This window comes from Pangasianodon hypophthalmus, chromosome 28, assembly GCF_027358585.1.
Source record: "Pangasianodon hypophthalmus isolate fPanHyp1 chromosome 28, fPanHyp1.pri, whole genome shotgun sequence".
NCBI classification, from domain to species: Eukaryota; Metazoa; Chordata; class Actinopteri; order Siluriformes; family Pangasiidae; genus Pangasianodon; species Pangasianodon hypophthalmus.
In genome coordinates this window covers 497,808-511,371 of record NC_069737.1, presented here as the reverse complement: position 1 = coordinate 511,371, position 13,564 = coordinate 497,808, and the positions used below count along the sequence as shown (strand labels likewise).

Genomic DNA, 13,564 nt, shown 5'->3' with positions numbered 1-13,564 from the left:
GAGCAAAGGCCAGCTAGCGCCATTTCAAATCCCATAACTGCTACCACCATCTCAGAGTCCACAACTGCTGCCACCAACTTAAATTCCAATGATACTACTAGCTTCTGAAATGCCAAACCTGCATTTACCAACTTAAATTCCACACCTACTGCCACCTTCTCAATTCCAATACCTGCTGCCATCACTGTAAATCCCACACCTTCTCCCATCACCTCAAATCCCACAGCTGAAAAGAGACAAATATTTAAACTTCCTGCTAACTATACATTAGTGTACATTAATGAAGCTATACCCAGTCTGTTAGCTGTTCAAATATAGGCAGTGTTCCGAAAAGCCCCAAAAGAAGAGGGACAAGTTTGTATAAACTGAACAGGGTGGAGAAATCTGTATTTTCCATGACATACAATATATTTTTCTCTGATACGGGATGATTTTCTCCCTGTTTTAGGTCTCACTGACTCCACCACAGAGGGACCCGTAGATACAGGAGGTAGGTGATGGGATAAAATTCTCTTTCCTTGATAATGTCTAGCTAAATAATTGAACAAATTCATAACAGAACCTTTGTTAAAAAATATCAGGAACTCTGTCAGAGGATAAATCTCTGGACAACACTAGTCAGAAGGATGATCCTGAAACTCCAGCTCCAGCTCCAGATCATCCCGTTGTGCTTGGAGGTTGGTCACATCTCTGCCTCTAAACACTTCAGGCACACACTTGATCAACAATTTATCACCTGGTCTCTGCTTTTTTCATCTTAGAAATTATTTAAAGGTGCATGAGGTAGGATTAGTCTTTAAAGATTCATCTCTTATTAAAAGCTTAGTCTTTTTTTCAGAATTAGGTCTCTAATGGTTCAGTAGGTGGGTTCAAGATTTGAATCTTTTTTACTCATTCAGCCAACCCCATTCCTGCCCATGTTCACAAAGCCCCGTCCCCAGGACCTACAGTGGCCTGTAGAGTAAAGTTCAGCTAGAGTTACCGAGTTCAACTATTATTAACAAGGATTAGCATTATAATTAGCATGACATCACTTTCGAGAAAACCTCCCTGCCTCTGTCTGAAATCCCAAGCCTACTGCGACCATGTCAGAGCTGGAAACTTCTGGCATCACTTCAAATCCCACACATGCTGCCTCCACCTCGAATCCCACACCTGCTGCTTCCACCTCAAATCACACAACTGCTGCCACCATCTCAGAGCAAAGGCCAGCTAGCGCCATTTCAAATCCCACAACTGCTACCACCATCTCAGAGTCCACAACTGCTGCCACCAACTTAAATTCCAATGATACTACTAGCTTCTGAAATGCCAAACCTGCATTTACCAAGTTAAATTCCACACCTACTGCCACCTTCTGAATTCCAATACCTGCTGCCATCACTGTAAATCCCACACCTTCTCCCATCACCTCAAACCCCACAGCTGAAAAGAGACAAATATTTAAACTTCCTGCTAAATATACATTAGTGTACATTAATGAAGCTATACCCAGTCTGTTAGCTGTTCAAATATAGGCAGTGTTCCGAAAAGCCCCAAAAGAAGAGGGACAAGTTTGTATAAACTGAACAGGGTGGAGAAATCTGTATTTTCCATGACATAGAATATTTTTTTCTCTGATACGGGATGATTTTCTCTCTGTTTTAGGTCTCACTGACTCCACCACAGAGGGACCCGGAGATACAGGAGGTAGGTGATGGGATAAAATTCTCTTTTCTTGATAATGTCTAGCTAAATAATTGAACAAATTCATAACAGAACCTTTGTTAAAAAATATCAGGAACTCCGTCAGAGGATAAATCTCTGAACAACACTAGTCAGAAGGATGATCCTGAAGCTCCAGCTGCAGCTCCAGATCATCCCGTTGTGCTTGGAGGTTGGTCACATCTCCACCTCTAAACACTTCAGGCACACACTTGATCAACAATTTATCACCTGGTCTCTGCTTTTTTCATCTTAGAAATTATTTAAAGGTGCATGAGGTAGGATTAGTCTAAGATTCATCTCTTATTAAAAGCTTAGTCTTTTTTCAGAATTAGGTCTCTAATGGTTCAGTAGGTGGGTTCAAGATTTGAATCTTTTTTTACTCATTGAGCCAACCCCATTCCTACCCATGTTCACAAAGCCCTGTCCCCAGGACCTACAGTGGCCTGTAGAGTAAAGTTCAGCTAGAGTTACCGAGTTCAACTATTATTAACGAGGATTAGCATTATAATTAGCATCACATCACTTTCGAGAAACCCTTCCTGCCTCTGTCTCAAATCCCAAGCCTACTGCGACCATGTCAGAGCTGGAAACTTCTGGCATCACTTCAAATCCCACACCTGCTGCCTCCACCTCAAATCCCACACCTGCTGCTTCCACCTCAAATCCCACACCTGCTCTCACCCCCCACAAATCCCACAACTGCTGCCACCATCTCAGAGCAAAGGCCAGCTAGCGCCATTTCAAATCCCATAACTGTTACCACCATCTCAGAGTCCACAACTGCTGCCTCCACCTCAACTCCCACACCTGCTGTTTCCACCTCAAATCCAACAACTGGGACCTTACAGTCGCCTGTAGAGTAAAGTTCAGCTAGAGTTACCGAGTTCAACTATTATTAACAAGGATTAGCATTATAATTAGCATGACATCCCTTTCGAGAAAACCTTCCTGCCTCTGTCTGAAATCCCAAGCCTACTGCGACCATGTCAGAGCTGGAAACTTCTGGCATCACTTCAAATCCCACACATGCTGCCTCCACCTCAAATCCCACACCTGCTGCTTCCACCTCAAATCACACACCTGCTCTGACCCCCCACAAATCCCACAACTGCTGCCACCATCTCAGAGCAAAGGCCAGCTAGCGCCATTTCAAATCACACAACTGCTGCCACCAACTTAAATTCCAATGATACTACTAGCTTCTGAAATGCCAAACCTGCATTTACCAACTTAAATTCCACACCTACTGCCACCTTCTCAATTCCAATACCTGCTGCCATCACCTTAATTCCCACACCTTCTCCCATCACCTCAAACCCCACAGCTGAAAAGAGACAAATATTTAAACTTCCTGCTAAATATACATTAGTGTACATTAATGAAGCTATACTCAGTCTGTTAGCTGTTCACATATAGGCAGTGTTCCGAAAAGCCCCAAAAGAAGAGGGACAAGTTTGTATAAACTGAACAGGGTGGAGAAATCTGTATTTTCCATGACATACAATATATTTTTCTCTGATACGGGATGATTTTCTCTCTGTTTTAGGTCGGACTGACTCCACCACAGAGGGACCCGTAGATACAGGAGGTAGGTGATGGGATAAAATTCTCTTTCCTTGATAATGTCTAGCTAAATAATTGAACAAATTCATAACAGAACCTTTGTTAAAAAACATCAGGAACTCTGTCAGAGGATAAATCTCTGGACAACACTAGTCAGAAGGATGATCCTGAAGCTCCAGCTGCAGCTCCAGATCATCCCGTTGTGCTTGGAGGTTGGTCACATCTCCACCTCTAAACACTTCAGACACACACTTGATCAACAATTTATCACCTGGTCTCTGCTTTTTTCATCTTAGAAATTATTTAAAGGTGCATGAGGTAGGATTAGTCTAAGATTCATCTCTTATTAAAAGCTTAGTCTTTTTTTCAGAATTAGGACTCTAATGGTTCAGTAGGTGAGTTCAAGATTTGAATCTTTTTTACTCATTCAGCCAACCCCATTCCTGCCCATGTTCACAAAGCCCCGTCCCCAGGACCTTACAGTGGCCTGTAGAGTAAAGTTCAGCTAGAGTTACTGAGTTCAACTATTATTAACAAGGATTAGCATTATCATTAGCATCACATCACTTTCGAGAAAACCTCCCTGCCTCTGTCTCAAATCCCAAACCTACTGCGACCATGTCAGAGATGGAAACTTCTGGCATCACTTCAAATCCCACACCTGCTGCCTCCACCTCAAATCCCACATGTGCTGCCTCCACCTCAAATCCCACACCTGCTGCTTCCACCTCAAATCCCACACCTGCTCTCACCCCCCACAAATCCCACAACTGCTGCCACCATCTCAGAGCAAAGGCCAGCTAGCGCCATTTCAAATCCCATAACTGCTACCACCATCTCAGAGTCCACAACTGCTGCCTCCACCTCAACTCCCACACCTGCTGTTTCCACCTCAAATCCCACAACTGGGACCTTACAGTCACCTGTAGAGTAAAGTTCAGCTAGAGTTACCGAGTTCAACTATTATTAACAAGGATTAGCATTATAATTAGCATGACATCACTTTCGAGAAAACCTCCCTGCCTCTGTCTCAAATCCCAAACCTACTGCGACCATGTCAGAGCTGGAAACTTCTGGCATCACTTCAAATCCCACACATGCTGCCTCCACCTCAAATCCCACACCTGCTGCTTCCACCACAAATCCTACAACTGCTGCGACCATCTCAGAGCAAAGGCCAGCTAGCGCCATTTCAAATCCATAACTGCTACCACCATCTCAGAGTCCACAACTGCTGCCACCAACTTAAATTCCAATGATACTACTAGCTTCTGAAATGCCAAACCTGCATTAAACAAGTTAAATTCCACACCTACATCCACCTTCTCAATTCCAATACCTGCTGCCATCACCTTAATTCCCACACCTTCTCCCATCACCTCAAACCCCACAGCTGAAAAGAGACAAATATTTAAACGTCCTGCTAACTATACATTAGTGTACATTAATGAAGCTATACCCAGTCTGTTAGCTGTTCAAATATAGGCAGTGTTCCGAAAAGCCCCAAAAGAAGAGGGACAAGTTTGTATAAACTGAACAGGGTGGAGAAATCTGTATTTTCCATGACATACAATATATTTTTCTCTGATACGGGATGATTTTCTCTCTGTTTTAGGTTGGACTGACTCCACCACAGAGGGACCCGGAGATACAGGAGGTAGGTGATGGGATAAAATTCTCTTTCCTTGATAATGTCTAGCTAAATAATTGAACAAATTCATAACAGAACCTTTGTTAAAAAATATCAGGAACTCTGTCAGAGGATAAATCTCTGGACAACACTAGTCAGAAGGATGATCCTGAAACTCCAGCTCCAGCTCCAGATCATCCCGTTGTGCTTGGAGGTTGGTCACATCTCCGCCTCTAAACACTTCAGGCACACACTTGATCAACAATTTATCACCTGGTCTCTGCTTTTTTCATCTTAGAAATTATTTAAAGGTGCATGAGGTAGGATTAGTCTTTAAAGATTCATCTCTTATTAAAAGCTTAGTCTTTTTTTCAGAATTAGGTCTCTAATGGTTCAGTAGGTGGGTTCAAGATTTGAATCTTTTTTACTCATTCAGCCAACCCCATTCCTGCCCATGTTCACAAAGCCCCGTCCCCAGGACCTACAGTGGCCTGTAGAGTAAAGTTCAGCTAGAGTTACCGAGTTCAACTATTATTAACAAGGATTAGCATTATAATTAGCATGACATCACTTTCGAGAAAACCTCCCTGCCTCTGTCTGAAATCCCAAGCCTACTGCGACCATGTCAGAGCTGGAAACTTCTGGCATCACTTCAAATCCCACACATGCTGCCTCCACCTCGAATCCCACACCTGCTGCTTCCACCTCAAATCACACAACTGCTGCCACCATCTCAGAGCAAAGGCCAGCTAGCGCCATTTCAAATCCCACAACTGCTACCACCATCTCAGAGTCCACAACTGCTGCCACCAACTTAAATTCCAATGATACTACTAGCTTCTGAAATGCCAAACCTGCATTTACCAACTTAAATTCCACACCTACTGCCACCTTCTGAATTCCAATACCTGCTGCCATCACTGTAAATCCCACACCTTCTCCCATCACCTCAAACCCCACAGCTGAAAAGAGACAAATATTTAAACTTCCTGCTAAATATACATTAGTGTACATTAATGAAGCTATACCCAGTCTGTTAGCTGTTCAAATATAGGCAGTGTTCCGAAAAGCCCCAAAAGAAGAGGGACAAGTTTGTATAAACTGAACAGGGTGGAGAAATCTGTATTTTCCATGACATACAATATTTTTTTCTCTGATACGGGATGATTTTCTCTCTGTTTTAGGTCTCACTGACTCCACCACAGAGGGACCCGGAGATACAGGAGGTAGGTGATGGGATAAATTTCTCTTTCCTTGATAATGTCTAGCTAAATAATTGAACAAATTCATAACAGAACCTTTGTTAAAAAATATCAGGAACTCTGTCAGAGGATAAATCTCTGAACAACACTAGTCAGAAGGATGATCCTGAAGCTCCAGCTGCAGCTCCAGATCATCCCGTTGTGCTTGGAGGTTGGTCACATCTCCACCTCTAAACACTTCAGGCACACACTTGATCAACAATTTATCACCTGGTCTCTGCTTTTTTCATCTTAGAAATTATTTAAAGGTGCATGAGGTAGGATTAGTCTAAGATTCATCTCTTATTAAAAGCTTAGTCTTTTTTTCAGAATTAGGACTCTAATGGTTCAGTAGGTGAGTTCAAGATTTGAATCTTTTTTACTCATTCAGCCAACCCGATTCCTGCCCATGTTCACAAAGCCCTGTCCCCAGGACCTACAGTGGCCTGTAGAGTAAAGTTCAGCTAGAGTTACTGAGTTCAACTATTATTAACAAGGATTAGCATTATCATTAGCATCACATCACTTTCGAGAAAACCTCCCTGCCTCTGTCTCAAATCCCAAACCTACTGCGACCATGTCAGAGATGGAAACTTCTGGCATCACTTCAAATCCCACACCTGCTGCCTCCACCTCAAATCCCACATGTGCTGCCTCCACCTCAAATCCCACACCTGCTGCTTCCACCTCAAATCCCACACCTGCTCTCACCCCCCACAAATCCCACAACTGCTACCACCATCTCAGAGCAAAGGCTAGCTAGCGCCATTTCAAATCCCATAACTGCTACCACCATCTCAGAGTCCACAACTGCTGCCTCCACCTCAACTCCCACACCTGCTGTTTCCACCTCAAATCCAACAACTGGGACCTTACAGTCGCCTGTAGAGTAAAGTTCAGCTAGAGTTACCGAGTTCAACTATTATTAACAAGGATTAGCATTATAATTAGCATGACATCACTTTCGAGAAAACCTCCCTGCCTCTGTCTCAAATCCCAAACCTACTGCGACCATGTCAGAGCTGGAAACTTCTGGCATCACTTCAAATCCCACACCTGCTGCTTCCACCTCAAATCCCACACCTGCTCTCACCCCCCACAAATCCCACAACTGCTGTCACCATCTCAGAGCAAAGGCCAGCTAGCGCCATTTCAAATCCCATAACTGCTACCACCATCTCAGAGTCCACAACTGCTGCCACCAACTTAAATTCCAATGATACTACTAGCTTCTGAAATGCCAAACCTGCATTTACCAACTTAAATTCCACACCTACTGCCACCTTCTGAATTCCAATACCTGCTGCCATCACTGTAAATCTCACACCTTCTCCCATCACCTCAAACCCCACAGCTGAAAAGAGACAAATATTTAAACTTCCTGCTAAATATACATTAGTGTACATTAATGAAGCTATACTCAGTCTGTTAGCTGTTCAAATATAGGCAGTGTTCCGAAAAGCCCCAAAAGAAGAGGGACAAGTTTGTATAAACTGAACAGGGTGGAGAAATCTGTATTTTCCATGACATACAATATATTTTTCTCTGATACGGGATGATTTTCTCCCTGTTTTAGGTCTCACTGACTCCACCACAGAGGGACCCGGAGATACAGGAGGTAGGTGATGGGATAAAATTCTCTTTCCTTGATAATGTCTAGCTAAATAATTGAACAAATTCATAACAGAACCTTTGTTAAAAAATATCAGGAACTCTGTCAGAGGATAAATCTCTGAACAACACTAGTCAGAAGGATGATCCTGAAACTCCAGCTCCAGCTCCAGATCATTCCGCTGTGCTTGGAGGTTGGTCACATCTCCGCCTCTAAACACTTCAGACATCACTTCAGACTGAGCATCACTTACTTGATGAAATTTTTAAAATATTTGATATATTATTGTCTCAAATAGCAGTCTCTCACATACAGGTTGGTTTTCTCTCCGTTTTAGGACTCACTGACTCCAGCACAAAGGGAACAGAAGATACAAGAGGTAGGTGATGTTATTAAAAAATTTTTTATTGATAATATATAGGTAAATAACTGATCAAATTCATAACAGAACCTTTGTTTAACAAAGAAGGTGTGCAGCAGTGGATAGGTGTTGAATTTTGATACAAGGATCTTTCACCTTGTCAAAGTCCATGCAGAAACAGATATACAGGAATAAACTTTAGAACTTCATTCAGTAATTGCAATTATCAAAACTGCAACATTACTGCTCAGATTTAAAGTTAAGTTAAACAGCACATACAATGGAGTGTAAGGAGGTGGAAAAAGCCGATTTTTCGTCATGTATGTAATCAGAACTTTTCTGTTTGTGTGTTTACTTAACATAAGTGAATAATGTGTTTGTGAGAATAGATTTCAATCAGCAGATATCATCTGGACAGCAAACTCCTAAAGCAATGAGAGAAAAATTAAAATCTACAGGTAAATATACATTAGATGCAGATTTATGACGTTATACTCAGTCTGTTAGCTCCGTGTAGTCCGAACGTAGGCAGTGCTCCATACAGCCCCAACGGAACAGTGACACGTTTGTATAAACTGAACAAGGTGGAGAAAACTGTCTTGTTTCTTGGACTTTGGCGTTAAAAAAAATCTGCCAATGTGCACAAATTAACACCAACTCTACAATTTGAATCCAACGAAGACACAGCCATCCATGAACGGGATTTAAGGGAACAAAACTGGCTCTCTGGGTGGGAGGGGTATCTCTCTCTCACTTGTCAATCACAGCAGCACTAGTCAATCGTGGGCATCTGTGAGCTCATGTATGAGTTCACACAGAACCTCAATGCCCCATCCTTCTTTGGCACAATAACTCCAGCACCACTCACTTGATGACCTTTCTCTGTCTGCCTTAGATTTCATTTGATTGATCAAATCTTAAAATATGTGATATTGTCTGAAATAGCAGACTTTCTCATACAGGTGGTCTCTCTTTTAGGTCTGACTGACTCCAGGACAAAGGGGCCAGAAGATCCAAGAGGTAGGTGATGTGATAAAACTCTTTTTTATTGATATTATCTAGGTAAATAACTGATCAAATTCATAACAAAACCTTTGTTTAACAAAGAACATGTGCAGCAGTGGATAGGTGTTGAATTTTGATACACCATTCACCTTGTCAAAGTCCATGCAGAAACAGATATACAGGAATAAACTTTAGCATTCAGTCATTCAGTAATTGTAATTTTCAAAACTGCAATATTACTGCTGAGATTTAAAGTTAAGTAAAAGAGCATATACAGATGGAGTGTAAGGAGGTGGAAAAAGCAGATTTTATGTCAAAAAATCGAACTGAACAGCAATGCTTTTTGAAATTAAATGATTAATTTTAATGATACTGTTTAATTTTCTCAGAAACTGAATCAATGAAGTCGTCAGCAGAATCTAAACAAAGCTGAAACTAAAGATATGCACCAGAACCGTGAGGCAGTGAAAGGACAATCATAACCTGCAGGTAATTATACATTAGTGTAAATTAGTGAAGTTAGACCGCTCAAATCATAAACCATCATCACAGCATGTAATGTGTTACACTCACTACTGAAAAGGTTTATTAATAGGAGAAACTGAAATGATTCAAATCACACAAACATGTTTAACAGTACAGTTTAGAAGTGAATGCTATTATCTTTATTGCATTTCATTTCACTTTCATCACTGCATTGCATTCACGTCACAGTGAAATGCAGCCGGTGTCCAATCGCAGCCCTGAGCCATACTCGGGGCATGGCTACAATAACTCACACCTCACAGGACCTAGATATTGTCCAATTTCTTAGACTTCCTTTCAGTAATGTTGTAGTGTTGAAGATCAGATTTTAATAAAAAAAAAAAACAAAAAAAAAACATCTGATTGAAAAGCAACGCTTCTTTGAAATTGAATATTTTAATGATACTGTTTTATTTTGTCAGAAACTGAACCACTGAAGTCGTCTCCTCTGCATGAAAATCAGCAGAATCTAAAGAAAGTACAGCCCGCTGCATTGAAACAATCAGAGCAGTCTATCCTGGGAGATTTATGATCTTTGCATTTCATCTGAATTGCCTGATATGTCCACTGAGGCTCCAGATGCATGCTGCCTACAGTCTCTGCATCTAATAGTTATATTCCATCTACTCCAAAATAGAAAAAATAAAGAGACGTGTATTGTGATCTTATTAAATCTCCATATGCTTGAAAGAAAACTTCTTTCCACTGATGTTATGTGTTTGGTCTAGTATCACTATAATATATACTAATATATTGCATATCTGTACTTTGAACTAGTAAAACCTGTACTTATAACACATTATAGCACAGCTCAAAACATGACTGGAGAGAGTGGGGCGGTGAATTAAGCGCTTATTAATCGGATATCTGGTTATTCCCGAGTATCACTACTGTACAAACTCTTTTCTCTAAATCTACCAGTTCTACAAGCAGGAGATCTCAGTAGATTATTGTGTTAAATCAAGTTAACAGTGTGTATAATTTGTCAATGTGAGATTTCAGTGCAATTCCTAAAACATCCAAATTTAAATGTGAACTTTTACTTCATTAAAACAATAAAATGTCCTTTAAAGATATTTTAGGTCTCCTGCTGTTCAGTTTGGATTTTCTGCATTTGATTTATGAATGGATTTGGTAAAGTATCTCCCTAAAAATACCTTAAAATATCTTTACCTCCTTCTCCAACTCCGTGAAAGCTCAATATTTTCAGGTTTAGAGCTGTTTCAGCTGTGTGAGCTGTTTTACTGATTCACGCTGACTCGCAGCTCAACTGCCTGAGAGTCTGAACCAGTTTGAGCTTTTTATACCTTCATTAAGACTTAACAAGGTGAACATGTGAATCGTTTAGTCATTAATCAGCTTAATGACAATCATGTCAGTGGTCAAGCAAACATTAGAGCTGGTTAAGATAACCGCTGCTTTTTCAGTGTGAAAACTCTTAAATTAAAATAACTCTTAAATCTAAAAACTTGAATGAAATGAGTGGGGATGCAAACTTCTGCACTCAACTGTAGATGTAATACCAAGTGAATTTAAAAGAAAAATCATTGGGAATATGGTAAGTTAGAATAAGTTGTCTCTTTTAGCTGAAAACAAGACTGAAACTGACGTTGTGAATCATTGTTTAATGTTTTTGTTCATACACACTTGAACATCTGCAATTTTAATGGAATGCTAATGTGATATAATTCATAGGATTTGTACAATTATGTGAAAATTGTTTGTGAAATTTGTCTCAGCTTTTACTCAGTAAGTAAACTTTGTTGGGTTTTGAAACTGACAGCTTCTTGGTTTATTTGTAAAAAATGAAATACTGAAATATTACTGAACTACATACATATATTTCAGTCATAATTAAAAGCTTATTGCAGTACAGTGTGTACGAGAGCTGAAGTTTGATGTTTAAATGGAATTTAAGTCCTGAATTAACCGACTGTACTGTATTAGTTTACTTCACCTCCATGCAGTTAACGTGAGGATAGAATTTGTTTTGGGAATTCCAGACAGTACTCTGTGCTTTACATCTGCTCGTACAATAATATATACAGCAGATAAGTCTGTATAGGACATACACACACGCTTATGTAACTTTCACAGTATAGCGTGTGTTAAAATGGTACAATAATGTTAATGCCTTTTTCATAAAATAAACCCAAATACAATGTAAGGACAAAATGTTTTTATTCATATATAAGTACAGAAAAGACATAACATATTAATATAGATTTTAATACTTAAAGTGTAAACACATAATTTAACAAAAAATGAGCATGGTGAGACATTTTAATCTTCTGTTAAACAAAGAGCGTCCTGTTTAGGAAATTTTAAAAAGTGTAAATGTCCAGGACAAAAAAAAAACAAAAAACCTACAGTTCAGCAGAGACTGTTATAAAGTGCTTCCATGTTGGACCGATGATAAAACAGGTTACTTCTCTCTAAATATTATTCCATATCATCTTTAATATCATTTCATTTCATTTAAGGGAATTTTACTATAACGGAATTTAATCATAAAGCACCAAATATGTGTTGGTGGCACTTTTTTGGTCACAGCTTTAACCTCAGGCTGGAAACAAATGGCCTGAAATATCCATCAGGTTTTATAGGATCACTGATGCATGAGGAATTAAAAGTGGAAGGGTGCAAAGAGTTTATGAAATGCAGAAAGAATAAAATCCTGAGTTTTATCCTAAATTCAAAATTTGAATGTGGCTGTTGTACAGATTGCACATTAAACATGACACACAGCCTGGTACAGAAATGTTTAGATTAAAACTCGGTTTTAAAGTCAAGAAACACACACGTGTTGAACATTACTGCACGAACATCACCGTCCACAGCACGTGCAGTCTACAAGGGTGTAAAATATTCAATAAACTCCACAAAGTACACTTTCTGACAGGATCTCAGTTTGGCACAAAATGCATCATGATATTTATACAATATTTATCTATGAACCTTCTCCTGTCTTCTTTTTTTTAGCTTTTATCTACATTTCTTTACAAAAACTGAACCAGTGACGTGACACCAGAACCCACAACATCACAACTCTCAAGAACATGCTTTAGAGAACACGCTGGTTCTCTGTGTAGCTCGTTTGTAAAGCATGCAACATCTAAACACTTCAGATGTTCTCTGCGCTCGAGAATCTCATGTCTTAACTTTCTGCTACAGCTGGACAACAAAATAAAATAAAAATGTCACTTTGAAAACATGTTTGATGCAAAATGTGAAATCCCAAACTGCCGGGAGTGGCTCTGTCCTGCGCTGGAAAGAGAGATGAAGTTCAACCCTGAATCATGCGACTTACTGGCAGTGTCTGAGTGGAACCATGTAGAACCCTAAAAAGAGCCTTTGTAAAAATACTGTTCAAGCTTCAAGTTTTTTCACACACATTAATATCGTGATGCGGAGAAGCGGCACCAGGCTCGACCTCGTCTGCATCGCAGTGGATTTTCGTCTTTGCATTGATTTGCATTGAGTTTGGTTTCAGTAGTGTGTCTGAGGTCCAGCACCCTCTTCTGGGCACACACACCACTGAAAAGATAACTAAAAATACTAAAAATATATTAAAAATGAAACTAGAGTCTTAAAAAATGGATCTCAGAACATCCGTCCACTGGTGTCGGGTTCTGATGGATCACACCACCGTCTCCTGCGCTTTAGCGTCCATAAGGAAAGCGTCCAGGTTTGAAAAGTCCACCACAGCATCGCTCTTGTTTATGGAAATGTCTTTGACATGGTCCTCATCACTTTGGTCCTTGGCAAAATTGACAAAAACCTGAAGAAAACCGAAAAAAGATTAGACAACCATGTCGAATATTATAATTAACTCTAAAACATAATGCATTATAGAATCGATGCATAAAATACGTTGTCAGGGTTCCCCCAGAGGCACCACTTATAGGGTTCTAGATTAA

General features: G+C 40.0%; 2 protein-coding genes across 5 annotated transcripts in view; one reads left to right on the top strand and one right to left on the bottom strand.

The window, feature by feature from the left end:
* LOC113524526 (TRIO and F-actin-binding protein) overlaps positions 1-12,046 on the top strand; it is a 29,556-nt gene extending 17,510 nt beyond the window's left edge. For 3 of the 4 annotated variants that reach the window (XM_053230835.1, XM_053230836.1, XM_053230834.1), the window contains 16 exons: positions 449-490; positions 582-677; positions 1,648-1,689; positions 1,781-1,876; positions 3,254-3,295; positions 3,387-3,482; positions 4,886-4,927; positions 5,019-5,114; positions 6,085-6,126; positions 6,218-6,313; positions 7,718-7,759; positions 7,851-7,946; positions 8,091-8,132; positions 9,093-9,134; positions 9,509-9,608; positions 10,067-12,046. In XM_053230835.1, coding sequence (XP_053086810.1) covers positions 449-490; positions 582-677; positions 1,648-1,689; positions 1,781-1,876; positions 3,254-3,295; positions 3,387-3,482; positions 4,886-4,927; positions 5,019-5,114; positions 6,085-6,126; positions 6,218-6,313; positions 7,718-7,759; positions 7,851-7,946; positions 8,091-8,132; positions 9,093-9,134; positions 9,509-9,552 — 956 coding nt within the window. In that variant the 3' untranslated portion in view covers positions 9,553-9,608; positions 10,067-12,046. The remainder of the gene's footprint in view (positions 1-448; positions 491-581; positions 678-1,647; positions 1,690-1,780; positions 1,877-3,253; positions 3,296-3,386; positions 3,483-4,885; positions 4,928-5,018; positions 5,115-6,084; positions 6,127-6,217; positions 6,314-7,717; positions 7,760-7,850; positions 7,947-8,090; positions 8,133-9,092; positions 9,135-9,508; positions 9,609-10,066) is intronic. The other variant, XM_053230837.1, reaches the window with a different exon arrangement.
* abca1a (ATP-binding cassette, sub-family A (ABC1), member 1A) overlaps positions 11,809-13,564 on the bottom strand; it is a 29,636-nt gene continuing 27,880 nt past the window's right edge. Inside the window, exon 50 of the mRNA XM_026910798.3 lies at positions 11,809-13,425. Within this exon, the coding sequence (XP_026766599.3) occupies positions 13,285-13,425 (141 nt within the window). The 3' untranslated portion in view covers positions 11,809-13,284. The remainder of the gene's footprint in view (positions 13,426-13,564) is intronic.